Raw genomic sequence first — 27,866 nt, forward strand, 5'->3', positions numbered from 1 at the left:
CACATGAATGGGTTAAAAAAATGTGGTGTGTGTGTGTGTATATATATATATATATATATATATATATATATATATATATGCAATGAAATACTATTCAGCCATACAAAAGGAAATTCTATTTTTTGTAACAACATGTATGGACCTTGAGGGCATCATGCTAAGTGAAATAAGTCAGACAGAGAAAGACAATTACTGTATGATCACTTCTACTTAGAATCTTAAAAACAAAAACTAAAAACACCAAACTCATAGATGCAGAGAACAGATTGGTTGTTGCCAGGAGTGGGGAGTGGCTGAAATGGGTGAAGGTGTTTTAAAAGGTACAAACTTTCACTTATAAATAAGTCCTAGGGATGTAATATACAGCATAGTGACTTTAGCTAACCATACTGTATTATATATTTGAAAGTTGCTACCACAGTAAATCTTAAAAGTCCTCATCACAAGAAAGAAAAAAATTGTAACTATATGTGGTGATGAATGTTAACTAAACTTATTGTGGTAAACTAAACTTATTGTGGTAATCACAATACATACATATATCTAATCATTAATTATACACCTAGAACTATTTGTATGTCAATTATATCTCAATTTTTAAAAAGCAGTAATTTGAGGGTAGTTTTTATGCAGCAATAGATAACTGGAAAATTATTTATTGTATTATTTCTTTAGTGGTTAACAGAGAGATCACAATATTTATTCTTGACTTAGAGTACATATTAAATATGGTTTCATAATAATGCATTTGTATTTAGTTCAAAATACAGCTGACCCTTGAACAACTCGGATTTGAACTGCATGGGTCCAGTTATGTGCAAATTTTTTCCAATAAATATATACTGCAATACTACACAATCCATGGTTGGTTGAATCCATGGATTCCTGGATCCAGAGGGTCAATGTAAAGTTATACATGGATTTTTTGACTGTGCAGGGATTGGCATCCCTAACTCCCATGCTGTTCAAGGGTCAACTGTATTTTCCTTGAAACTTTTTACTTGACCCAGAGATTATTTAGAGGCATGCTGTTTAACTTCCAAGAGTTTGGAGATTTTCTTGATTTCTTTCTATTACTGATTTTCCACTTAATTCCATTATGATCAGGGAATACATTTTGCATGATTTCAATTTTTAAAAAAATTTAAAGTTTGTTTTATTACCCAGAATGTAGTCTGTCTTAGCAAATGTTTCATGTTCATTTGAAAAGAATGTATATTCTGCTGTTGTAGAGTGACATTCTATAAATGTGGACTATATCCAGTCGGTTGATGGTATTGTTGAGTTCTATATCATGCTGGTTTTCTTTTTCTTTTTCTTTTTTTAGGTCTTGCTGATTTTCTATTTGTTCTATGAACTACTGAGAGTAGAGTGCTGACATCTCTAATTGTATATTTGCCTGTTTTTTTTTTTTCAGTTCTGTCAATTTTTGCTTTATATATTTTGAAAATCTATTGTTTGGTGCATACACATTTAGGACCATATTTCCTCTTGGTCAATTGACCCTTTTGTCATTATGTTATATCCCTCATCCCAGGTAAATGTTTTTGCTCAGATACCTACTTTGATATTGATATATCTACTCCAGTTTTATTTTAATTAGTGTTTGCATAATTTATCTTTTTCCATCCTTCTCCTTTTGAACCTACCTGTATTATATTTGAAATGAGAAGAAGATGTGGCACATATATACAATGGAATATTACTCAGCCATAAAAAGACATGAAATTGAGCTATTTGTAATGAGGCAGATGGACCTAGAGTCTGTCATACAGAGTGAAGTAAGTCAGAAAGAGAAAGACAAATACTGTATGCTAACACATATATATGGAATTTATGGGAAAAAAATGTTATGAAGAACCTAGAGGTAAAACAGGAATAAAAACACAGACCTACTAGAGCATGGACATGAGGATATGGGTAGGGGTAGGGGTAGGCTGTGACGAAGTGAGAGAGTGGCATAGACATATATACACTACCAAACGTAAAATAGATAGCTAGTGGGAAGCAGCCGCATAGCACAGGGAGACCAGCTCGGTGCTTTGTGACCACCTAGAGGAGTGGGATAGGGAGGGTGACGCAAGAGGGAAGAGATATGGGAACATATGTATATGTATAACTGATTCACTTTGTTATAAAGCAGAAACTAACGCACCATTGTAAAGCAATTATACTCCAATAAAGATGTAAAAAAAAAAAAAGAAAAGAAAAAAAAGAAATGAGATACTTGTGTTTTTATTCATTCAGACAATCTTTGTTTTTAAATTTTTGTTTTGGGAACACATATATCTTATATAATAGTTGATTTTTTAAAATTTATGTCTACTATTTGTTTCCTGTTTATTCTGTTTTTCATTCCTCTGGTTACCCTTTCTTGCCTTCTTTTGAATTATTTAAACTTTTAATTTATTATGTTTTTTCTACATCTCTTTGTATAGGTTTTTTAGTGGTTGCTATCAAGATAATGTTAGTTATACATCACTTTTTGCAGTATATAGAATCAAATTTTACAAGTTTCAAAGTTAGCACCATAGAGTCAATTTACCCTCCCGAGCTGATATGGTAGTTTTTTAATATAAGGTATTACCTCTACATACAGTGAAACCACTATCACATACTGTTGCTATTTTTGCCTTCAACCATCAAACATATTTTAAAGAACTGGAGAGAAGTAGAAGTTTATAATATATACCCAGCTATCTACCATGTCTCTTGAATTTTTTTCATTCCAGATTTTCCAAGTTTCCTTCTTGGATCATTTCCCTTTTGTCTTAAAAACTTCCTTTAGCATTTCTCTTAAAACAGGTCTGCTGACAATGAATTCTCTTTGATTTCATCTGAGAGTGTCTTTATTTCACTTTCATTCATGAAGGTATTGTCACTGGATATAGAATTCTGGGCTGAGGGTTCTTTTCCTTCAGAGCTTTAAAAAATACTGTTTCAGTCCCTTCTGCTTTCACAATTCCTCATGAGAAATCTACAGTCATTCAAATAATCATTTTCCTTTGTTCCCCATGAGTAATGCATCATCTGTATTTGTCATCATATAAGATTTTGTCTTTGCCTTTAGGTTTCAGTAGTTTTATTATTAAGTGTCTTGGCATGGATTTTTTTTTAACTTTTAATTTTATATAGTTGATTAACAATGTGTTAGTTTCACGTGTACAGCAAAGTGATTCAGTTATATATATACATGTATCTATTCTTTTTCAAATTCTTTTCCCATCGAGGTTCTTACATAATACTGAACAGAGATCCCTGTATTATAAGTAGGCCCTTGTTGGTTATCCATTTTAAATACAGCCGTGTGTACATGTCAATCCCAAACTCCCTAACTATCCCTTCCCCCCACCCTTCCCCCCTGGTAACCATAAGTTTGTTCTCTAAGCCTGTGAGCCTGTTTTGTAAATAAGTTCATTAGTATAAATTTTTTTTAGATTCTGCATATAAGTGATATTATATGATATTTCACTTTCTCTGACTTACTTCACTCAGTATGACAATCTCTAGGTCCATCCATGTTGCTGCAAATGTCATTCTTTTTTATGGCTGAGTAATATTCCATTGTATATATGTACCACAACTTCTTTATCCATTCCTCTGTTGATGGATATTTAGGTTGCGTCTATGTCTTGACTACTGTAAACAGTGCTGCAATGAACATTGGGGTGCATGCATCCTTTCAGACCATGTTTTTCCTTGGATATATGCCCAGGAGTGGGGTTGCTGTATCATATGGTAGCTCTGTTTTTAGGTTTGTTTGTTTTTTTTGCAGTGCAACGGAGCAACAGGCTCCGGACGCGCAGGCTCAGCGGCCATGGCCCATGGACGCAGTTGCTCCGCGGCATGTGGGATCCTCCCGGACCGGGGCACGAACCCATGTCCCCTGCATCGGCAGGCAGACCCTTAACCACTGCGTCACCAGGGAAGTCCTATTTTTAGGTTTTTAAGGAACCTCCATACTGTTCTCCATAGTGGCTGTACCAATTTACATTCTCATCAACAGTGTAGGAGAGTTCCCTTCTCTCCACACCCACTCCAACATTTATTGTTTGTGGATTTTTTGATGATAGCTATTCTGACTGGTGTAAGGTGATATCTCAATGTAAGTTTGATTTGCATTTCTCTAATAATTAGCAATGTTGAACATCTTTTCATGTGCCTCTTGGCCATCTGTATGTCTTCTTTGGAGAAATGTCTATTTAGGTCTTCTGACCATTTTTCGATTGGGTTCTTTGTTTTGATGAGATTAAGCTGCATGAGCTGTTTGTAAATTTTGGAGACTAATCCCTTGTCAGTCACATCATTTGCAAATAGTTTCTCCCATTCTGTGGGTTGTCTTTCTATTTTGTTTATGGTTTCCTTTGCTGTGCAAAAGCTTTTGAGTTGAGTTAGGTCCCATTTGTTTATTTTTATTTTTTTTAAATTTCCATTACCCTGGGAGACAGATTGAAAAAGATATTGCTGCAATTTATGTCAGAGAGTGTTCTGCCTGTTTTCCTCTAAGAGTTTCATAGTGTCAGGTCTCACATTTAGGTCTTTAAACTATTTTGAGCTTATTTTTGTGTATGGTATTAAAGAATGTTCTAATTTCATTTTTTTTTTACATATAGGTAGCTGTCCAGTTTTCCCAGCATCTGGCATGGATTTCTTTGGGTTTACCCTGTTTGGGGTTTTCAAATCTCTGAGCTTTTCAAATCTCTAGGTGTATGCCTTTGACAAAATTTAGGAAATTTTTAGCCATTAGTTCTGCAAATATTTTTTGTTGCAATAGACTGTTTATCATCTCCTTCCAGGAGTCACATTACACCTTTTGGAATTGTTTCAGAGATTCCTGAAGCTTTGTTCATTTCTTTTCACTCTTTTTTGTTTTTTCCTTCTTTTGTTAGGACTAGATAATTTCTATTGTTCATCCTTGAAGATAATATATCTTCAAGTTCACTCACACATTTTTCTGCCATCTCAATATTGCTACTGCCCTTATTCAGTGAAATATTTCACCCTCTCACTGTGGAAGATAGTACATATATTTTTCCATTCTAAAACTTCTGTGTGGTTCCTTTTTCCATTTTGTTTCTTTGCTGATATTTTCTATTGCCCATTTGTTTCCAAAGTATTCATCATTACTTCTTGGAGCATTTTCATCATAGCTGCTTTACAAGTCTTTGTCTGATAATTGCAACATCTCCGTCATCTCAGAATTAGTGTCTGTAGATTGTCTTTTCTATTTGAATTGGAACATTACAGGTTTTTGTATGCCAAGTAATTTTGATTGCATCCTGGACATTTTGAATAGAATGTTAAGAGACTCTAGGTCTTGTTTAAATCCTATGAAAAATGTTGATATTCTTGTTTTAGCACACAATCAACCCAGTTGGGTTCAGGCCAAAAATTCTGACCACCTTTCTGTGTCTAATGTCTAATGGTCTGTTAGACATTCTTATGCTGTATCTTATTTTATGTTCTGTATTTTATACCCTTTTAATTCTCTCTGTGAATTAATCTGGATACTTTTTATTCACCTCTTCTGGTTTACTAGTCCACTGTTTTGCTGATTCTAGATAGTTCCTCAATCCATCTATCTAATTCTCAATTTCAGTCTTAACTTCCCTCCTCCCCTCAGTTCTAGGATTTTTATTGAAGTCTTCTGTATGGGTTCCAGCTCTCTGTTAAAATTACTTGTTATTGTTTGAACTTTTATTTTATTTTTTAAATTAATTTATTTTATTTAATTGTTTTCTAAGCCCCCTGCGTGGGAGCTTTTCTCTGGTTGTGGTGAGCGGGGCCTACTCTTTGTTGCAGTGCGCGGGCTTCTCACTGTGGTGGCTTCTCTTGTTGTGGAGCATGGGCTCTAGGCGTGCAGGCTTCAGTAGTTGTGGCACACAGGCTCAGTGGTTGTGGCTCACGGGCTGTAGAACGCAGGCTCAGTAGTTGTGGCGCACGGGCTTAGTTGCTCTGCGACAAGTGGGATCTTCCCGGACCAGGGCTCGAACCCATGTCCCCTGCATTGGCAGGCAGATTCTTAACCACTGTGCCACCAGGGAAGCCCTGAACTTTTAAATTTCAGTTATTTTGCAGTCCTCAGATAAATCAAAACTCTAAATTACTTGTGGGTCTATTTCTATTTCTGTTGATTTGCTTACTGGGTTTTTGTTTGTTTGTTTGTTTTGTAACTTTTAGATTTGATGCTACATATAATAGATGAAAATTTGTAGAGACCCTGAATGAAATTATGTTCCTCCAAGGAGGGTTGAGTTTTCTTTTGGCTTGCAAATAGAGTACCTATGACTCACTTTGATCCTGTCAAGAGTTGGTTTTAGACTACTGGGGTGCTCTGTTTCAGTTTTGCCCTTGCTCATGGAGTATAGTCCTTATTCCCAAGGTAAGGGGAAGAAGAACAAAAGAAGAGCTCCTCTTTCAATTGTGAAGGATATTTTCACTGATTGTAGAATTCAGTGTGAACCATTTTTTCTTTTCAGCATTTTAAAGATGCTGCTCCACTGTCTTCTGGCTTCCATTATTGCTAGTGAAAAGTCAGTTGTAATGCATATTCTTGCTCCTCTATATTTAATGTATCTTTTCCCTCTGGCTGCTTTAGAGATGTTTCTCCCCCTTTTTGATTTTAAACTGTTTGATCATGATGTATATAGGTGTGATATGTTTTTTTGTTTGTTTGTTTGGGTTTTTTTTGCGGTACGCGGGCCTCTCACTGTTGTGGCCTCTCCTGTTGCAGAGCACAGGCTCCGGACGCGCAGGCTCAACGGCCATGGCTCACGGGCCCAGCCGCTCCGCAGCATGTGGGATCTTCCCGGACCAGGGCACGAACCCGTGTCCCCTGCATCGGCAGGCAGATTCTCAACCACTGTGCCACCAGGGAAGCCCTTGCTTTGTATTTATTTTGCTTGGTGTTTTCTGACCATCTTGGGTCTGTAAATTGATGTGTTCTATCATATTGGACAAATTTGGTGCAGTATATCTTCAAATATTTTTGTCACATTTTTCTCTTTCTTTCTGGAACTTCACTTGCACATGTACTTAAACTGCTTGGTCTTGTCCTGCAGATATCTGATGTTACATTTCTTTAATTGTCAATATCTTTTCTTTCTGTTTTTCAGATTATATAACTTCTATCTTTAAGTTTATTGTCCCTTTCTCCTGCCAATTCCATTCCATTGTTATGCCCATTCAGTGAATTTTTCATTTCAGATATTGTACTTTTGGTTCTAGATTTTCATTTGTTTCTAATGGCTTTCATTTCTCCACTGAGATTCTCCATTAGTTTTTCATTGTGACCTTTAAATACTTGAACATAGTTATAAGAGTTATGCTAAAATTTATTTCCTGCTAGTTCCTCCAACTGAGCCTTCTCAAAGTCATTTTCTTTCGACTGCTTTCTCTTAAGTATGGATCACATTTTTTCTGGTTTTTCACTTGCCTATTAATTTTTTATTGTATGCTTGACATTGTAAATGATACAATGTTATCTTCCTTCAATGGGTGTTGGTTTTATCCTTGTAAATTCCCCTTGGCCTGTCTGATTTGTTTTTATTCTTTGTTACTGCATGTGATATGAGGAAACAAAATTTTGAATTTTGTTCTAAGACATGCTTTTTATACTAAGGTATGACCCTTAAAGGATGCCTTTCTGGCATCTCGAATGCCTGAAGTGCTTAATAAGGTCTCTCTACCCCACTGAGCTGGAACTCCAACGTCTCTCAACGCTGCATGACATGCAGAAAGCAATTTCTGCTAGGCGTTAGAGTCTTCTCATGGCTATATTCAGCCCAGCTCTTCCAAGGACACATGGTGAATCACCATGTAGACTTTTGGGACCCTCTCTTTCACAGCTACCTATTTTCAGATATTCTACCCTGCCAATTTCAGCTGCTTCAGCAGCCCAGACCTCTACTCCCTCTATCCTTAACTAAGACTACTGCTCTGTTTCCACTTTTTTGCACCCCCAAAAAAGTGTCCTTCAGCAGAAAACTCAGAACAGTTATGGGATAGTTGTGGAGCACACCTCAGGTGTTTTCCTTCTGTCAAAGATCATAGCTGTGTGCTGCCTATTGCCCAATGCCTAAAAAGATTTGCCTTACCATTTTGTCCAGTCTTATATTTTTTTTCAGTAGGAGAACAAGTCACGTACCTATTACTTTCTCATGGCTGGAAGCAAGTCTTTGGTGCACATTAATTTAAATGCACACTGAGATTTAAATCATTGATATTAGAACTCTTCATAAAATCAATTTTTTTTTTTTTTTGGCGGTATGCGGGCCTGTCACTGTTGTGGCCTCTCCTGTTGCAGAGCACAGGCTCTGGACGCGCAGGCTCAGCGGCCATGGCTCACAGGCCTAGCCGCTCCGCGGCATGTGGGATCTTTCCGGACCGGGGCACGAACCCGTGTCCCCTGCATCGGCAGGCGGACTCTCAACCACTGTGCCACCAGGGAAGCCCTCATAAAATCAAATTTTGACAAAGATTAGCTAAGAGCGTGCTTAATAAAAATTTTAGGAGTGACTAAAGGGGAAAGCGGTTAATGCCTTTAAGGGCATTGAAAACACACTTCAAATTTCAAACTTAATCTATATTATTATGTATATGATGCTCTTAGTTGGATAGACTTAGCAAGTAAAAAAGTTTTAATGATATATATTGTTTTTATTTGATATATTACCTCTGTTGTTATATATATGATACTACTAGATTTAGAAAGTTATATATATACATATTTTTTTTTCTTTCCCATTGTTGACCTCTTGTTAATACACAATGTTCTTTCTTAAGGTCATTGATTCTAAGTTGGAAATACTAGACCTTTGAATCACTGGTTAGTGAGTAGCTAAATTAAGAGTCACTGCGTTAGGAAGAAACCAGTTCAGATTGAAATACATATGACTATTTGGTTGAAGAAGTAACTGTCCATTTTTAAAGGGTGGAGATGGTTTGGTAGTAAATTAGTTCTCTCTCTGCCCTGGGAGATTAGACAAACAATGGATCTAACTAAGAAAATAGACTGACTCATTTGGCTACAATGCTATACTAAAGTTACAAGCAAACTAACATTAATATCCAGAAAGAGAATTGGGTCCCGTATACTGTAAATGAATTTTACAGTCAATTCAATGAGAATTCTCACTGAAGAAACCAAAAATCAGATATTGAGTTCATAGATCTAAAGGCATTCTGAACCCTGTCTTTCCTAATTCATCATCTCCTATAGCAAGGCTATAGTCATGTGCAATTTACTTAAATATTTATCAACTCTTCCTTAGGATGGTAGTTTTTATTGGAGAAGTGAGGTTTGTAATAACTTTCTTTCCTCTTAATTTTCTTGAGCATTTCCCAACTTCTTCTAGTAGTGAACACTCTATCTTCAAAGTGCACAGGTACAGATGAGGAGGAAGAAAAGTCAGACCTGTTGGGCAGGAAGTGAAGGTGTACAGGGCTAATAGTAGGTCATAAGTGAATAGGGGTGGAGAATGTGAGACAAATGGAATCACAGATCTGGAAGGGACAAGTCACGTGGTCCAGACTGCCTCTAGACAGGTCGGGAAGGAGTGTTTGGGTGGACCTTTTTCACATCTGGATTTAGTTTCTCTTGAACTTTTTCAGCAGTTGCCATTCACCAAGGCTGATTTCTTCTCTGCAAGTCATGAGGTACTTCTCCTGCCCCAGGATAAAGCCCTTTGGAGTGGATTTAATTAGTTTTGGGGATGGTCCTGTTCTTATTCCAGGAGGTCTGTTTCAGGTTTAGGTCATTCCATTGGCCTCATCAACAACTGAAGGGCAGATCTCCTGGCCACTCAATAATTCCCTGGGCGGAGAGGAAAGGCCTCTAAGCTGATAGTCATACTCCATGTATTTCTAACTCCCCTCAGCTGGAAGAACATGATGTGCTGAGGTGGGTGGAGCTTTGAGTTGAGCTTTTTAGGTAGTTTCAGGTCTCACTGTCCATGAGAGAAGCATACAGCTGCCTACCTTTCCCAACATCCACATCCACATCCCTACATTATTCACTGGTAGAAGTGGAGAGACTGTGGACAAAGGAGGATGGAAGTGAATTTTAACTTATTCTTCTGCTTCACCCAGAGAAGAGGTTTATGAGCATAAGCACAGAGGTTAATGAGATATTTCTTGCTCTTTGATGCCCATCACATCACTCGCCCCGTCTCCCCCAACCTCCTATCCCCCAACACACACACACACACACACACACACACAAGAGCTTGTGCACGCACTGTGAGCAGAAATACAACCCCCACCTCCCCTGCCCCTCCCTCCCTCCCGGCACAGACCGATCAGAACTTCCCCTGGGTCGCGGCCCAGCGATATGGAGCGGCCCTGGCGCGGAGCCCTGCTCTTCCCGAGTCGTGGGTGGCGCGGTACTTGTTTCCCTCCCCTCCCTTTCCGGACCCAAACGGGGATGTATCTGGGTCAGCCTGGGAGGGGCCGGACCTGCCAGGGACCAGCGGGGGGAGGGGGGGAAGGGGGTGGCGATGACAGCATTTTTCAGGTTTTTGGCATTTCTGAGATTCGCCCCGTCCAGCTTTTCACCGCGCTCGCGCCTAGCGAGGGCTGATGCTCCGGCCAGTCTTGGCTCTAGGAGGGGGTGGGGGGAGAGCCGGTCTTTCCTATCTGGACGGCCACCCCTTCACGCCCTCCGAACAATGCAGCGCCCACCCCACCCCCAACACGCACACACATTCCCCATTCCCCAAGGCACGCTCCGCGGGCGGGCGGCGGGTTCCTCCGCCCCAGGAAAAGAGCAATGGAACAGTTCACGGCCGCCGCGAGTTCCTGGTCTTCCTTCCTTTCCGGTGATAAACGGCGGGGCTACAAGCCAGTTGCTGCTCAAGATGCTCCACCCGCGGGCTCAAGCCTGTCTCTCTTGGCCCTGCGGGGGCCCAGATCAGGACCGATAGTCCCTTGACCTCCGCAAGGAGCAAAAGCTGAGCGCCAGGGCAGCAAGAGGCGCGACCGGTGCTGGGGCGCAGACCCTCGGCGGGCTCCTGCTGCCTCAGTTCCTCCCTGCATGATCTTTTGCGCTCTACAGCGCCGTGGAGGAGCTGGGTGTGCGTAAACACCGCATCTTCCCCAGACGTTTTGGCCGAGAACGCCTGGGTGAGGTCCGGAGGGTCAGGGACCTTCCTGTTTCCCCTCCCTTGGAGCTCTATATATAAGCCCAGCACCAAGGAATCAAGGCCACAAGTCTTCACTTCCCTGAGGCCTGAACCCTCCCTCTCCAACCTTGCCCTGCTTAGCTCCAGATTTACGAGGGCTTGCTCTTCCTTTCGGTATTAGAAAGAGAAGCGGAGGGATGAGTTGAAAATCATCTCTGGATTCTTGCCTCCTGTACACAGCTGTATCCCTATCCTCTCCCTCCTTTCCCCACATTGCCCGCTCGGGGACTTATGTTTGCCGGAGGGTAGCCTCGCCTATCCGGAGCGCTCGGTCCTGTGGCGGGGCACCCACTGATGCTCTTTGGCCCGGAGCTTCCCGAAAGGTGCCTGCCTCCGCGGGTGCTCGAGGCCACGCAGAGGTGCTTCTCCCTCCCCGCATCACCTCACCCACAGACCTCTCTTGCCATCATTTCACCCACCCTTATATAAAACCGCGCGATCCACCACCACCCCCCCCGCCATCCTACCCGGCGCAGCGCCCCCTCCCTTGGCTGCGCCTGGGCGGGCGGGCGGGGAGCTGAAGGGACCGGGGCGCGCGGGAGGCGCGCAGAGCTCTCCGGCAGCCCGCGCTCGCCGCGCCTGGGGAATTGGCTGTGGGCGAGGCGGCCCCGGCTGGCCTTTATCGCTCGCCCCGCTGGTCGCTTGAAACTTTATCAGCGAGTCTCGCCACTCGCCGCAGACGCGAGCGGGGGGCGGGGGCGCGGCAAGGCGCCGGCGGCCGTGACGAGGCGCTCCCGGCGCTGAGCGCTTCTGCTCCGGGCACGCATGGCGCCCGCACACGGAGTCTGACCTGATGCGGACGCAAGGGGGTTAATATGAACGCCTGTCTCGGTGGAATCTGGCTCTGGCTCCCTCTGCTCTTGACCTGGCTCAGCCCTGAGGTCAGCTCTTCATGGTGGTAAGTGCACGCGCACGGGCGCCGGGGTATTTTGGGGATGGGAGTGGAGCCCGCAGGGGCCACATAGACGCTTCCCGGCGGCGCTTCCCCGCGGCCGCGGCAGTCACGGCTTCCGACCCGAACCCAAGCTGCTGCCCTCTCCTATTGCCCCTTCGATTCTCCTCGGAAGCCCATTCCAGCTTCGACAACTTCAACACCCCCCCGCGCCCCGCCATTCCCCCTCAACTGAGAGCTCGGATGTTCGGTGTATTTGGATCCAGCTGAGCGACAGCAAAATCGGGATCTTTGAGACAAGCGCTAGCCGGGTCTCTAGCTCTACTAGCACAGACGGGTGTGCGCGCGCGCGCGCGCGTGTGTGTGTGGGGGGTGAACTCACCTCCAAAACTACTATCATCCCCCATGCTCCCCTCCCCCCAAAAAACCCTCAAGATAAAAACCGACGGGGCAATTCAGGCGGGCAAGAGCGGTAGAACCCGAAGCGTGCGATTTTGCCTTCTTTCCCGTCCTTCCACATTCCTAGTGCTTCACCCCAGTGGGGCGGAAGAACATTTTGCTGCCTCCAGGTAGAGACTACCGCCTTAATGCGAAGCTCCAGAGGCCGGGAGCTCTAAGATGTCAGTTCGAAACCACAGTCACCCCAAAGAGTAAATTTGCTGCTGTCCTTTATACGTGGATCTTCGATTTATTCTGCATAGTGAAGGAACGTTGAAACGTAACAGGTCTTAGCATCCTTAAAAGTTCCAAAGGGAGAGGCTCTCCCCAGCCAGAAACTCATCTCCCATCTCCTTCATCTTGAGAAGAGATCGAGTTGAGAGCTCTTTAGCGTTCTTGCACCTAAAAACTTCCGAACTGATACTTAAAACAGATTCGGAAAGACCTGTTATCTGTTATGATGTGCTGTTTTTTAAAAGAATCTGGCAAAAGTAAGGCGTCTCAGCCAAATGAGAGACTGGAGCAGGGAACTTTAGGAAGACACGAGCTCTTCAAAGGAGCAAAGCAAAGAAAGCATGGATGGGAAGAGGGGTTCAATTCCTTCCTAAGCCACTTTGAACAGAAAGGCGTTTAGCCTTGACATTACTGACATAGGATCAAAGATTGATTTATCAGAGTGACCGTTTTTCAATAAAATGACTATTTCTGTCTCCATGGGTGTATAAACATTATTTATTGCCCAGGCTTTTTGTCACATTGTCTCTCAGCTGTCACTTAAATATATTTTGGGGGAGTCACAGCTGTAATGATTTTATGATCATATAAAATAATGAAAATACAAGAAAAAGACATTCTCCTTGTTTGATCGCTTCAAAAGACACCTATGGCAGCTTGGGTTATATAAAAGGTACCTTTCTAAACATTTCACAACTAATAGAGAACATCTGGGTAGAGATGATGATGTAATTTTTTGTTAAAGTCTCTTCTCAAAAGTACTTTATGGAGCTATAACACTGTTTGATTCTTCCAAATATTTAGTGTCCTTAATAACAATAGAAAGATTTTTTTCCAAAGGTTCTCTATAAAAGCCAAAAAGAGCTGGAAAATGGAAATATTTAACAGATTCTTTAGTAGAAGAATGGCATGCCTGTGCAGAGAGGATAACATCAGATACCGGCAGGTGTTGATTAGACAGTTACAGACAGTTTAAGACACTTAAACATTAGATCAAATAAATGGCAGTGAGGAGCTTCTAAAGGTCGGCTTCCTCCAAAGCCAAGTCCAGACACATTGTGCACTGAGATCAGAGTCTTCTTGGAAGAAGTCTTCCAGAAACATGTTGCCCCTTCCCCCCTCAGCCCATTCCCCAACTGCAGACCTTGCCTCTCCCACCCTGCCCAGAGCATCATCTGGTGGCCTCGGCTTCACATCCAAGAAACAGTCAGCACTCCGTTTTGGGGTGGCTTCTACCAGATCACTCACCATGCCTGCTGTGTCGCTTCTCCAGTGAACTAAAGTTAAATAACCTTTGCCTTCTAATATCCCCCAAAGGATAGGAATTCATATTTGACATGCTGCTTTGAACTCTTCCCTCTCCCGGGAAACGCCATGTGAGGCCTCGCTGTTCTGTGCTCTCCCCCGTGTTGGTCCTTCCCAGGTACATGAGAGCTACAGGCGGCTCCTCCAGGGTGATGTGTGACAATGTGCCAGGCCTGGTGAGCCGCCAGCGGCAGCTGTGCCACCGACACCCGGACGTGATGCGTGCCATCGGCCTGGGCGTGGCCGAGTGGACGGCAGAGTGCCAGCACCAGTTCCGCCAGCACCGCTGGAACTGCAACACCCTGGACAGGGATCACAGCCTCTTCGGCAGGGTCCTGCTTCGAAGTAAGTCTCCCGCCTTCACGCAGCTCGTGGGCTCTACCCTCATATACACACACCCTTATTTGGTCTTCAAAGTCCCTGCTCATCTTGTCTTGCATGCTATGCAGTCAGAAGCTTGTTCTGTTGGGTGCCATTTGTCCCGTTTTACAGACAAGGACTCGAGAAATCAAGAAACTTGTCTGTCTCAAGTTTGGGAGGAGGATGTAGTGCCCCAGGCTGGTGTCTTTTTTATTCTTGGCTCTGTCCATCCACGTCAAGTCACAACCCTGCCTGTCCCCCCAGGTTCAGATTTTGTCTCTAGAAGAAAGGACGCAGCAGCCACAGAGCGCTTTTGACTTTTTAACTCTTCTTTCTGGGACTTGAAACTTCCAGAAGGAAATGAGCAGAAGATTGGGATAGAATGCCCAAATCTTTTATTGGCCATAGATGGTCATTATTACAATAACAAGTCAGTGTTATTAAGAAGCAGAGACAAATCTCTGCTCAACACCTCTGACCTCCCATTCGGCTACTCGGCTTCGGGTCACTCTGTTTCTAAATTAAGCATTTTTTTCAGTAAACTGTAAATTCTGTAGGGCAGGAACTCATCTGCTTCCCCTGCACCTTACTTGGTACCTTGTGTGTTGTAGGCATCACTCATTCATTGAATGGTTGAATGAATGGATGCATGAACTTGTAGTGAGTGCCTATTCTCCAGGTACATTTTAAGCAGAAGGTTATTTATGGAGGGTAGGGGTGGGAACCATGAATTCACAGAGGTAGACCTTGGATATATTGCAGGTTTGGTTCCAGATCACCACAATAAAGCAAGTCACACAAATTTTTTTGGTTTCCCAATGCATATAAAAGTTATGTTTATACTACGCTGTAGTCTATTAACTGTTGAAAAAACAATGTACATACCTTAATTTTAAAATACTTTATTGCTAAAAAATGGTAACCATCATTTGACAATGCAGGTTGCCACAAAGCTTCAGTTTGTAAAAAACAATATCTGTGAAGCGCAATTAAGTGCAATAAAATGGGGTACGCCTGTGGTTTCTTCCTTTTCTTTTTTTTTAGAAAGCACATTGAACATTATCTAACTACATAATAAACTTCTTAAAAGTTCTGAATGTGGAAAGTAGCTTACTAACTTGTACACAATCAGAGAAAATTAACTGAAAATCAGATCTTATTTTCAAAACATCCCCATCCCTTAACCTGGTCTTCGCAGCATTCTCCAAGAAGTAGCACATCCCATTTGCTACTGGGAAATCTTACTGAAAACACAACAGTTTATGTGCGAACCCCAGAAACAGGAAATTTTCCACTTGTTTTTGCCCACCTCCCCCTCCCAATCCTAAGAAAATCATTCGGGCTGTGCACTTGGTAATGCTTAACAGAGGGTGTTTCTATCAGGTAATCATCACAGCCCTAGGGTTTTATGAGGCCAAATGCATAACCGAATGTCTCTAAAATCCCCCAAGGGCATAGTACTCTCACTCTTAGTGTACCCCTAAAGTTAATTTACTGTGATATTCTGCAATTTTATTCTCTGGTTTAAGAATATTCTTCCGCATTCCTTTTGGAGTTTTGATATGACATCACAACATTTTTGAAAGGATAATAATAAATTTCAGCTACATGGAATTTTAAGACTTCACCTAGATTAACTCACCAGTGAATCAATTAAAGTGCTGGACCTTATCAAAGAGAGTTTGCAAATATCTGGCACCATAAATCTTTGCATATATTAGGTACAGGCTCTTGGTGTTAAAGATGTATCAGGATTTTTCCTTTTCAAAGGTCTCAACCATTTTCCGATGATTACAAATTAAGTGTACTTCTCATTTATAAAATGATCACCTATAGAGTCTGTCTATGAAAATCCATTAAGATGTCTCCATATTGAAAAAAAAAAAAAACCTTTCCATAACAAATCAAAGGAAGCAAGTTTGACCACTGATTCTAGAGAGTGTATATGCCAAAGCTGGAGATTCATTCAACTCAATCTTGGCAATGTTTGTTTCTTCAGAGCTGTAGAATGGCTGAGAGGGAAAAGGTTATAAATAGAGAAAGCAGAACAAGTTTGACTTAGGCTAAGCCTTCAGGTAAATTAGAGATTATAACTGTACTCCCTTCAGATTTCTTTCAGATGAAGCTGAGTGCTTTGCCAAAGTACTCAAAACTTAAAACACTCATCCTACACAGTTTCTTTCCAATCTTCACAGAAGGCCAGATTTCTTCCTGGACATTTACGTAAACTCCTGTGACTGTCAGTGATGATTTTGTGTTGGTTATGGGAAGGCTGAATTTGGCCTAAGGTAGCTTATCCTGGAAATAATCACGAAATTCCAATGAAGCTATCCAAAGAGTTTTACAATTAATTGCTTGGAGGGAAATTCACATCTTAGAGTTGTAAAGAACTCCTCCTTCGGAAACCTAAATGTCCTCATAGATAAATAGGAAAGCCAAAGGGCAGTACCACATATAAGGAGAACACAAAAGTTACTAACATATCCTGTGGTCACAGAGAAATGGAGAACATCTGCCTCTTTTGCTTCAGAGACCAAGAGTAAGGCAGACCGATTTTTAGGAACTTTCGTAATTTGCTCATTCAACCGACTATCACCAGACACGTCAGAGAAATGTAAAGACAGAACTAGTAAACTCAAAAATAATCCTGCAAGAATTTGTATATACTTTCAGAATTCTAGAATAAGCCTTAAATAAAAAAGTGATTAGGTTTCATCCTGGTTAAAAAAAAAAAAAAAAAAAAAGGCAAGCATTTAAAAAAAAAGAGTTGAACAACCCATAACTTTCCAGAAAGCCTAGCTTCTAGTGTTTTGCCTTCCCAGCTGCCTGTCCCACCCTATACACTTAGTAAACATTGCTTGACTTATCTCAAACCAAAAATTAGAGAAACTTCAATAGTAACACATCAGGAAGTCTAAATATCACCATTTAGATTTGGATTTTGTTTCATATTGCAATGGCTTTAAAAAGAACCAGTTTTTCTAAGAAGAGGCCAGAGATCAAAATTTGTTTTGTTACAAAGCCAACTGTTGAAATGTGCTACTATTTTGCACATAGCATTTTAGTGATTCATCTAAGACACTTAACTGAAAACATCTTAAGGCCGTATCTACATGATATACCAAAACATCTGGAGGTAAAATGAAAAGATATTCCATGTGCTAATTTTTTCTTTAAATAAATAAATAAATATCTAGCTATTTAGTAATGCGTTTGAATAATAAATGACAAATATTTAGAAAGGTGATGGCTTTGCTTTGGAAATTATTTCTGAAATGTAGCAGATTTTTAAGTGATTTTTTTTTTTTTCTTTCTTTCAGCCAACAAGTCAATGTAGTTGTTTGCAAGTTAGGCCAGGATGCATTCTGTGCCTAGACAATGTATTCCTCTACTAACCTTCAAAATACTGTCTGGTCACTGACAGATCTGCATCTTCCATAGCTTTCCCCTAAAAGATCACCTCATAAAGTTTCTCTTCTTTCTTAAGAAATAAGACTTAAGAAATAAGACTAGTGCAAAATACATTATGCATTCAGGAATTTTCCCCCATATGATATCTCTAAATGTGGGCACTGAACTCCAAATCCAAAACCAGGCTTTAGCAGATCAATGGGATGACTATGGACAAGGTATTTTCCTACATGGTAAAATGGGTAAACTAAAAATTTTATTTATCTGAAAGCCACTAGCAGAGATTAAGCCACATTTGCATCTATTAGTCACCATCTTTTACAAAACATGTCAATTCCTCTTAGAAAATCATCTGTGATCCTTATAACATAATCTGGAATTCTAAAACAGCTCCCGCAACCGTCACATTTCTCTCTGGAGAGCACTACCTGGTACCTATGGCAAATATTCATATAACTGATTTTACCTAACTTCAGGGCACGATTGATTCTTTTATTTTTCGGATGGTTAGAGGTTTCGGGGAAGATATTTTTTGAAGGCTGAGGCAAGTGCCATTTAATATGGTATAGATACAGTTTCCTGATTTGTAATAATGAGACTAGCAGAGCAAATATTGCAAGGGATGTATAATAAATTTTAGCACTGAATGACAAACGGAAACAAGCAGGGCTTTGACGCGAAAAGGTGGTTTGTTCTCCCAGCTGTGTGGTTCAAAAAGTCACACTTGTCTTGACATAGTGAATCACCAAATGGCTCTCCATTTGCTGCCTTGCACTGGCATTAGCTTGTTCGGCTTCTATTTGATGGTGAATATATTTGCTGCGGCAACCATTAGTAAAAAGCCATGCTAATAACAGTGAAGTACAGCTCCGCTTGAAAAATGAGGTGCACACAGACCCTTAAGAGCCTTATATCTGTCACTATACCACAACACCGTGTTATGAGTTACTACAGATTATTAAAATAATTTAATGTAGTTATCGCACTGAAATATGTACCCTTCAGCCTGGAAGTGAACGTAGCCTGTGCTCTAATAAAGAACAATTCTAAGAAAGCACCCCAAAGGGTTCTTGCCCAGGTCTAATTATAGGCGGTAAATTTGTTTCCTTCCAGAAAAAAACCAAAGAAAAGCTTGTCGCTGTCTTTTACCCAATACCAGTGATTAGTGCAGGTGTTCCAGAAGAAAGTAAATTCACCTTAATAGTTAGACGTAGTATGTAACTCAAGGATATTGCATATTGCCTTCAATAATCTCGCCGTTACTTGTGAAAGCTGATGCCAAGCCGAAGCTCTCCAGGGTTAACCAGAGGTGCTGGTTACTGCTGTGAACTGTCTTCCCACCTCAACCCCTAGATTACTTCGAATTCAGTATTTCAGTAGCAATCATTTACACACATACAAGTGTCCTCAATAATGCCTGGAGGTCTGGAAGGTTTTTCCAGTGAGAGCTGTAGTAGCACGAATACCCAGATATGTTATGGAATGATAGAATTGTAGAATTCAGACTGTATGCTGCAGAGGAGGAAACCAAGGTCTAGAGATGTCCTGCTCCTCTCTTCTGGGACATGTGGGATTCTAGGTTAAAGCAAGAACATGTATGAGACTAATATGAAGCCAGGAACTGGGCAGGGCAGGCTTTTGCTGCATTTTCTTTTATACTCTATTTACTTTAAGGATAGTTGTCCTACAGTTATCCAAATTGATAAAAGCTTGTATTAAGCGCGACGATTCATATTCAAGAGCCAGCCTTGGCTCTAGGAAAGAATTCTTCAAGGATACTTTGTCTAGCGGCAAAGTATGTCAGAGGCAGAACAAGTATTAAACAGCCATCGTGTAAAAGTTATTCAGAACGAGCAATGCCAGACTACTTTTAAGAAAAGCATTTTTGTTACAGGTAGCCGGGAATCTGCCTTTGTTTACGCCATCTCCTCAGCTGGAGTTGTATTTGCCATCACCAGGGCCTGTAGCCAAGGAGAATTAAAACCCTGTTCCTGTGACCCAAAGAAGAAGGGAACCGCCAAGGACAGCAAGGGCACTTTCGACTGGGGTGGCTGCAGTGATAACATTGACTATGGGATCAAGTTTGCCCGAGCCTTTGTGGACGCCAAGGAAAGGAAAGGAAAGGATGCCAGAGCCCTGATGAATCTTCACAACAACAGAGCCGGCAGGAAGGTATGGACTGCAACAGTGCTCGTTTTGTAGACTGCATGGCCTTATAAATCACTTAAGGCAAGCTTATCTTAAGCCTTCCTAGAGTGCTAAAATGCTATCATCACAACTTCCCACTGTCCCCCAGCCCAGAGCTGTTTGTTCTAAAGAATACCACCAACTGGGTTGAAATATCCCCACCTGCACTCTACCTTCCCTCCCACAGCTAAGCTCAAGGAGTCCACCACTGCTTTTGGCATTGGGTACAGTCAAGTGCCTATGGTCTCTCTGGATACTGTATCATCTAGTCAGAAGATAGCATCTGTGGTTGAGGATAGGGCTGCATCCCGCATACCAGTAGGACACTGAATGCTTGTATCTAAGGTGTATCAAGTCCCAGAACATCTTCTCTCAAACTTATCATGAAAGCAACTCACCAGGCATGGCTTGTTGGCTTCTTCTAGATTCAGGGAAGCTCTTTTCAGAACCAGAAGCTGCTTTCACTCTTAAAAGCCCCACCTTGGGCTTTTAAGGGGTTTCTGGTACTGGATGAGTAAGTGGACTAGGGGAAGACGTGCCCCAAAGAGGCACACTGGCCCCTTAACCTCTAGTCCTGACTAAGCTCTTGGGCTGTGGGTACCTAGTCAATATTCATTCCCTAACTCCCATTTGTTAGATGAGGAAAATAGACCCTCCAGTGCTCGAGGTCACATGGAGAATCAGAAGAAAAGCCAGGACTAGAATTCAGGTTTCAACTCCCAGCCCCGGGGTGGTTTGGCCTAGGATTAAACCATTTCAATGCCAGTGTTCAGATCCACTGATGAGCCATGTCTTTGGGCATGGTGGCTTGACCAGAATAACTAGAGAATCTGAATGCTGCACATTAGGCCTTTGTGTAAGAAGCATAAACTGGTTGGCTAATCAAACGTTCAGTCAGAACCATTCTAAAATAATCTAACTGCCAATGAGAAGAGATAACTATAATTTGTCTTTTATCAACACAAAATAAATATGTGCTTGACATTAATATATAAAGAAAGATCAGCAAAAAATTGAAAAGTCCCCAGGGGGGCTTTAATAGGAAAAAAGAATAGAAAAGAATGCAGATCTGTTTGGATGAAAACCCTTTTACTAGGCTCACAGAGGGAACAGATCTCATTTAAAGGAATTTGGAAGGAAAGAAGTCTTGCTTAGCACATGGAATGAGATGAGTGTGACCTGAGCAGTTTACAAATAGTACCTTTCTTGAACTTGGAAAATCAACATTCCTAATTTTCACAAATTTATGAACTTATAGTGACTACTGCCAAGAATATAGACTACGGTTGTGCAATCCTACAACTGTGGTAATTACTGTTTGTGCAATGGTTTAGATAAGGAAAAATTTACATTGACCTTTGTTTTGACATTGATACCATATGTATAGGTTATAAAGTGTGGTGTCTTTGATAGGAGAATGCTGCTTAATTATTCAAGCACAGTATATAGTTGGATCTCTCAGACTCTTTGTACGGATAAGAGCATATGGTCATACACTGCATCCAAAATAACGTTGACTCATCAAAATAAATGTTAATTTTGCTTAATAGATCATTAGATATTGAATGTTTCTACTCTTCAAGACAATAGATCTTAGCTATTATATGGTAGGCTCTGAATAAACATGATTTTTAACGTAAATTACATGATTCCTCACTGTGTAGAGGTGAACAGCTGTCAGGCCTCAGATATTCTCCTGCCTACTCTGCAAAACTTAGGAGGCTACTTTTGATTGGAATAAAAGTGCACACACTGACTTTTTAAAATGTGGCTTTAATTAATGGTGGGTGGGCAGACTTTTTCAAGGAGATGCATGATGTCAGTGAATATGAACTTTAATGAGAGTAAATGTATTGAGATAAACATGCGTCTCTAATTCTCTTCTTGCGGTCATTAGACCCCCAGTCTCCACTCCCCCTTCGTACCAGCAGAAGGTCTGTGGAATCAAAATGAGAACAGGCTGGGCTTGAGTCTGAAGGCAGGCCTCCTGAGCTAAGCCTCCGACTGGCCTAGCTCTAGAAAACCCCAGCCTCCAAGGCTGAGAGCCACATCAGTTCATTTTTTTTTTCTGCTTTGTGCTTTTCAGTATTTCCAAAGTTGTCCACTACGAACACCTTCTACTTTTTAAAATGGGGGGATGGGGTGGGGTGGGGAGCAAGGGGCAGGACCAATACATTTGAAAAGAAAAGCCATCTATTCCAAGATTGTTCTGCTTAGCCAACACTACAAATCAGAATTCAACATTGCCATTCACAACAGGCCTTAACTTTCCCCTAATATTTGAGCAGTTTAATTCTTTTATTATAGCAGCTGGTTAGAGCACCCTCATGTGTCTCTGTACTGTAATATCATTTTAGATCTTCTATGCTGTTATATCACTTTATTTTAATCACAGCTTCAACAGAATTTGTAATGACGCTTCTTTCCTTCATGTTTTCTTGGAACTCATCTTAAGTCTAGTTTTCTGCCTCCAAATAGGACTATTAATAAGTCTTGAAAAGATAAATCTACCTTGTTCAAAACAAACATTTTATTGAAAAAGACAGTCCATAGCTTCTCTTAGCAGTTCTTTTTAGATCTAAAGAAGCCATGCTATGAAAACTTCTAAATTATATTTTAAGATAGGTTAAGGTAAATTTCAGGTGAAAGTTACTTGGTTGATAGTCACCATTTGTTTCCTTTAAGGATCTTGAAAACAGCTTTAAATTAGTCCACTCTTTCTACATGAAATGATCACAACTTCTTTTACCTTTCCTAAGAGAATCTAACTCAAAATATTCCATGTACCCAGTCAAATACTGCCCTTCAATCAAGACATTTACATAATAAGAATAAGAGGAATTCCATAAAAATACTTTTCCCAAAAGTATTTCTTACCATAGTGAAGATGGAACAAGGGATGTGAAGCGAGACCTACCTTCGTTTTAACCCTGCAATACCGGTGGCTTAGGTCACTGAATTCAGGCTCTTTCAGATGTAAAGGGGATTGTAGTGCTATGGAAAGACAAGAGTAAAGTGAATAGCACAGAACCTGGCAAGTAGTAGGTGCTCAGTAAAAGCTAGTCCCCCCGTCCCCCTTCAGTGACGTGAAGGTTATCTGTAACTCAGGGTACAGAATCAGGCACAAATCCAGATTGAACTAGTACTTAGGATTCAATCTGATCTCTCCACTTACCCATAGACTCATCTTCGGTACAGTCTAACATACTAAGAAAAAATAGGCATACGGCATTAGCTAATGTACAAAAGACTGTCAAAATCCTTTGTAATTTGATCTTCTAAAAAAACCCTATTGGAATAAAAAACAGTATTAGTATTTCTGTTTTTCAGATGACGAAACTGGGCCTCAGAGGGATCAAGTGACTAACACATAGGGTCATACAATCGTGAAGTGCTGGGCTTGGGGGCTCAAACCCATTGCTTTCATCTTTTTGTCCTTATCTACCTTTCCATGTTGTCTCTGTTGAGAATTTCTGAGAAAGATAAACACACAGCATTTCTGTACTGAAAAAAACAAAACAAAAACAGCAGCAGCAGCAAGCAGTCCTTGGAAGGTAGTTTACTGGTGATATTTTTTTCCTCTTTGTGTGTGTCTTTAATTTTACAAGTTTCCTAAACTGAATATGTATTATTTCTTAATAAAAGGCAAAACCTTGTTTAAATACCAAAAACATAACTTCTAGTCACCATGAACATGCCCAAAGCTTATTTGGTGGATTTCCAAAATTTCAACTCAAGGCACTGCAAGTTCTAGAGCACTGTTCCTATGTGCTACTGGACTAAATTTGGGAAAAGCACTGTTTCTGGTACTGTCATATGTAGAAAAGAATAAGACAAAATCCTGACCACAAGAAACTTTTTTTTTTTTTTTTTTTTTTTTCTTTTGCAGTACGCGGGTCTCTCACTGTTGTGGCCTCTCCCGCTGCGGAGCACAGGCTCCAGATGCGCAGGCTCAGCGGCCATGGCTCACGGGCCTAGCCGCTCCACGGCATGTGGGATCTTCCCGGACCGGGGCACGAACCCACGTCCCCTGCATCGGCAGGCGGACTGTCAACCACTGCGCCCCCAGGGAAGCCCAAGAAACTAAATTTTAATCAGGGAGACAAGTGAAATACAATTGTGAGGCAAGCTCTATGCTAGATGGTATAATATAAAAATCACCCAAAGGGCCAGTTAGTTGAGGAGAGAAAGGTTGTGTCATAAAAGAGCTGGGTGTTGAAGCTGGAGATAAAGGTCTCCTATGGCTGAGATACGGAAAATGCTTTCCAGGATGAAGGGACTCCAGACAAAGAAAGGTATGAGAGTAGAAAGAACATCAAAGTTGAAGAATGACAAGGGTACTAGGGTAGAGCTCATGACTGAAAATTAATAGGAGCTGAGGCTGCAAATTTGAGTCTCGGCCAGATCTGGAGAGCCTCAAATGCCATGCTGAGATATTTGGGTGCTGCTGTGAAGCAATGGGAAGGTATTGAACAATGCAGGAGATGTTAAATACTTAAGTTCCAGTTTTATGTACTGTTAATTTCTCTAGAGTCCACTTTAAAAGAATGACAGATTTCAAAGTTCAAATCTTCTGTAGTAGGTTTGAATGAATGACTTTAAAAAATAGACTCACTAGGAAACTTATGAGAAATTTCTACCTCCCTGAATTTTATTTTCAGCCTTACCTATACATATAAGGACTGATACAGACAGTAAGCTTCCTGATGGATAGTAATAAAAAATTAGCATATGGCAACTGTGTTGCTATTTATATTTTTAACATAGTGTTTACATTGTTATTGGCTCATTAGGGGTTCTTAGCTATTGACATCATGTTGATTGAGGCAACATGGAGGCTGGGGCTCTGGACACTGGTTCTAATACTTGAGCATGACCTTGGACAAGTTACCTAACAAGGATTGCTACAGAAAATAAAATATATACACATAAGCACCAGGTTTTAAGCAAGCCTAGGAGGTAGGTATCATTACTATCCATATTTTCCAAATGAAGAGACTAAAGTCTATATAATAGGGTGGCCGGAATTAGGAAACAAGTTGAATTTATTTCCTAGCTGAAATTCAAACTTAACTTAGCCTCCTATATTTTACATTTATATATATTTAGATATCCTGTATTTTTTTTTTGCGCGGCACGCGGGCCTCTCACTGTTGTGGCCTCTCCCGCTGCGGAGCACAGGCTCCGGACGCGCAGGCTCAGCAGCCACAGCTCACGGGCCCAGCCACTCCGCGGCATGTGGGATCTTCCCAGACTGGGGCACGAACCTGTGTCCCCTGCATCGGCAGGCACACTCTCAACCACTGCGCCACCAGGGAAGCCCATCCTGTATTTTATATGTGAGAAGTTTGGAGGGCAAAGGATCCAGAGTTTCTAGTTCTGTGCTCTGCCCAATCCAGCACCCCTCAAGGTCAGTGCTGTGGAGCGCCGGGCCTGCCCCTGAGCTCGGCCCACTGAGGCGCCAGCACAAAGCAGATACTTCCAAGTTCTGACTACAGGAAATACCTCCAAAGTCAACACAAATGGATATTGTACAAGATGTAAGCATAGCCTTACAGGCAAGTAAATCTTGGGCCTAATAAAGACTTCCAAGAATAGATCCTATGATGCCACTTAAGGTAAATAATACATAACGGGTCTGAACCAAGAGACCTGGGTGTGATGAAAAAGAAATCACTCTCGAAAAGTAAGGAATATCAACAGAAAAGAAAGTGATAAAACTGAACTGAATTACAGAGCCAGACGGCTTTAACCTCCTGTATATCCTCATCTTCCTTTCAATAATGTTGAGCATCTTTTCGAAGCACAACTTTCACTTAGTACAGATTTATGTTCTGACTGGCCTTCTCTGTTCATAAAATTAAACGCATTCTGAAAAATTAGATCAGTTCTGCCAGCCTCACCTCTCTCTTGTTGGACCCAAAGATAGAATGTTTTTGATACTGTCAATCTTTTACCATGTATGAATCAAAAACTAACCAGAATTAAAGTCCCAAGGCAGAGAAAACTGTTAACAAAATTATTACAGTTCCAGGTAAAGTTCTATTATTCATAGAAAATGTTTTTTTAGACTGGCCTCATTAGTCAATAAAAATTATTATATATATGATTAGTCAACAGTAATGTTCTCGAATTCCACAAATAAGTTCCACACCTTATATTTCCTAGCTAAGCCCACCCACAGTCACTGTTTTTAAACAATAACAGTGCTCAAGAAATCACAATGTCTTATTTAAGTTAATAAATGATTGCATAAGCAAATCAACTGCACAGTTTGCTAATAAATATTCCTTATTTTCCTAGTTCCAGAGCATGTATGTTTGAAAGATATGTTGGTCTGGTTTTCAGTAGAGATGTGGACCTGTCAAAGGGATTTAATTGTTAATAAATGTACTTGGCTTTAAGCCAGCATCTGAAAATTAAATAATATGTTTTTAATGTGTGTTTCCCTCAGGAAAACTGATATAGGACCAGAAATACGGTAGTTGCTTTGTGGCATACACCCAACTAAAAAGTGAAGTACTAACACTTCTTCAAATGCTCAAGTTAAACTAAATACTTTAGTTGAAACATAGCATATAAAGACCTAAAATAAATTCTAAGCAGGATTTCTAAAGCAAGGTCAGTAAAGTTTGCATAGATTTCACATGGTATAAGGTGGATTGCCCTTTTTCTGATAGGGAGAGAATCAGTATAGCAGGACACAGGGGTCATAAACTTAGCAAAATGCAGGTACTTACAAAAAAAATTCTCATGATCTGCAAAGAAGTCTTATAAAGACACCCTGGCGTTCCTTGGGCTCCGTCTCCAAAAAGCCTGAGTTAAGAGACTAAAATTTCACTCTCCTTGGGAGAAGTTTGTCTTATTAAAACTGTCAAAATAATTCTTTGTGGACTAATTTGATGTGCAAACACTACATGTAAAAACTTTTGTAGAACCCATCCACTGAAACCAGAGACCATGAACCCCCCAGGAGTTCATGAGAAAGGCTGGCAGAGTGATTTAAGGTGTCAACCTGGTGTCAGACAGGCTTGGGGTACATCCTGCCTCAGCTACATTGCCTGTGAGACTTAGGGCAAGGTCCTCAGGGTCTAGGTATCTCAATATCCTCGTCTGTAAAACGGGGATGAAAATAGTACATGCCTTATATGCTTGTGTGGATTAAATAAAAGTGCTTAAATCAAGTGCTCAGCATGGCTTAACATATGGTAAGATCCTAATGAATGCTATGCCCTGTTATTATGCTCTGAGCTTTAGTTGGGATAAATATAAAATAGAATTGTTCTAGCTTGCACAATGCATGTATTTCTTTCTTCCATGCCCCCCCTTTTTTTTAAAACAGACTTTTGTTTCTGTGGTATAGAATATTAATATTTATAAGTTTCTTAAATTCTAAGAGTAGAAAATAGCCTCTGCAGACCTGAAGGCTTAAAGTGCTCAAAATCAAAGATTTAAGGGCCATCAAAAATCTACTAAGATTTTAGCACTGACAGAACGATGAGCTTACTGAAGATTTTTTATTGAGAAAAGTTATATATTAAACTAAAAATGGTTTCTATGAGGCTAAATGCCAAAAGAGTACTCCTGTCCTTAGCAGTCACATTTATTCATCTTTTTAAAAGTAGTGGACTTCCCTGGTGGCACAGTGGTTAAGAATCCGTCTGCCAATGCAGGGAACCCGGGCTCAACCCCTGGTCTGGAAAGATCCAACATGCCGCGGAGCAACTAAGCCCGTGCGCCACAACTACTGAGCCTACACTCTAGAGCCCGTGCTCCACAAGAGAAGCCACTGCAATGAGAAGCCCGCATATACTGCAAGGAAGAGTAGCTCTCTCTCGCCACAACTAGAGAAAGCCTGT

The 27,866-nt window shown here is 41.0% G+C and overlaps 1 protein-coding gene across 1 annotated transcript in view; it reads left to right on the forward strand.

Moving 5' to 3' along the window:
- The first annotated feature begins 11,929 nt into the window (after positions 1–11,929).
- WNT2 (Wnt family member 2) overlaps positions 11,930–27,866 on the forward strand; it is a 44,142-nt gene continuing 28,205 nt past the window's right edge. The window contains exons 1-3 of the mRNA XM_022582614.3: positions 11,930–12,078; positions 14,168–14,394; positions 19,715–19,992. Coding sequence (XP_022438322.1) covers positions 11,996–12,078; positions 14,168–14,394; positions 19,715–19,992 — 588 coding nt within the window. The 5' untranslated portion in view covers positions 11,930–11,995. The remainder of the gene's footprint in view (positions 12,079–14,167; positions 14,395–19,714; positions 19,993–27,866) is intronic.

This window comes from Delphinapterus leucas, chromosome 9 (assembly GCF_059928025.1).
Source record: "Delphinapterus leucas isolate spDelLeu-1000000601 "Yukka" chromosome 9, BTC_Dleu_Yukka2, whole genome shotgun sequence".
In the NCBI taxonomy this organism is placed as follows: domain Eukaryota; kingdom Metazoa; phylum Chordata; class Mammalia; order Artiodactyla; family Monodontidae; genus Delphinapterus; species Delphinapterus leucas.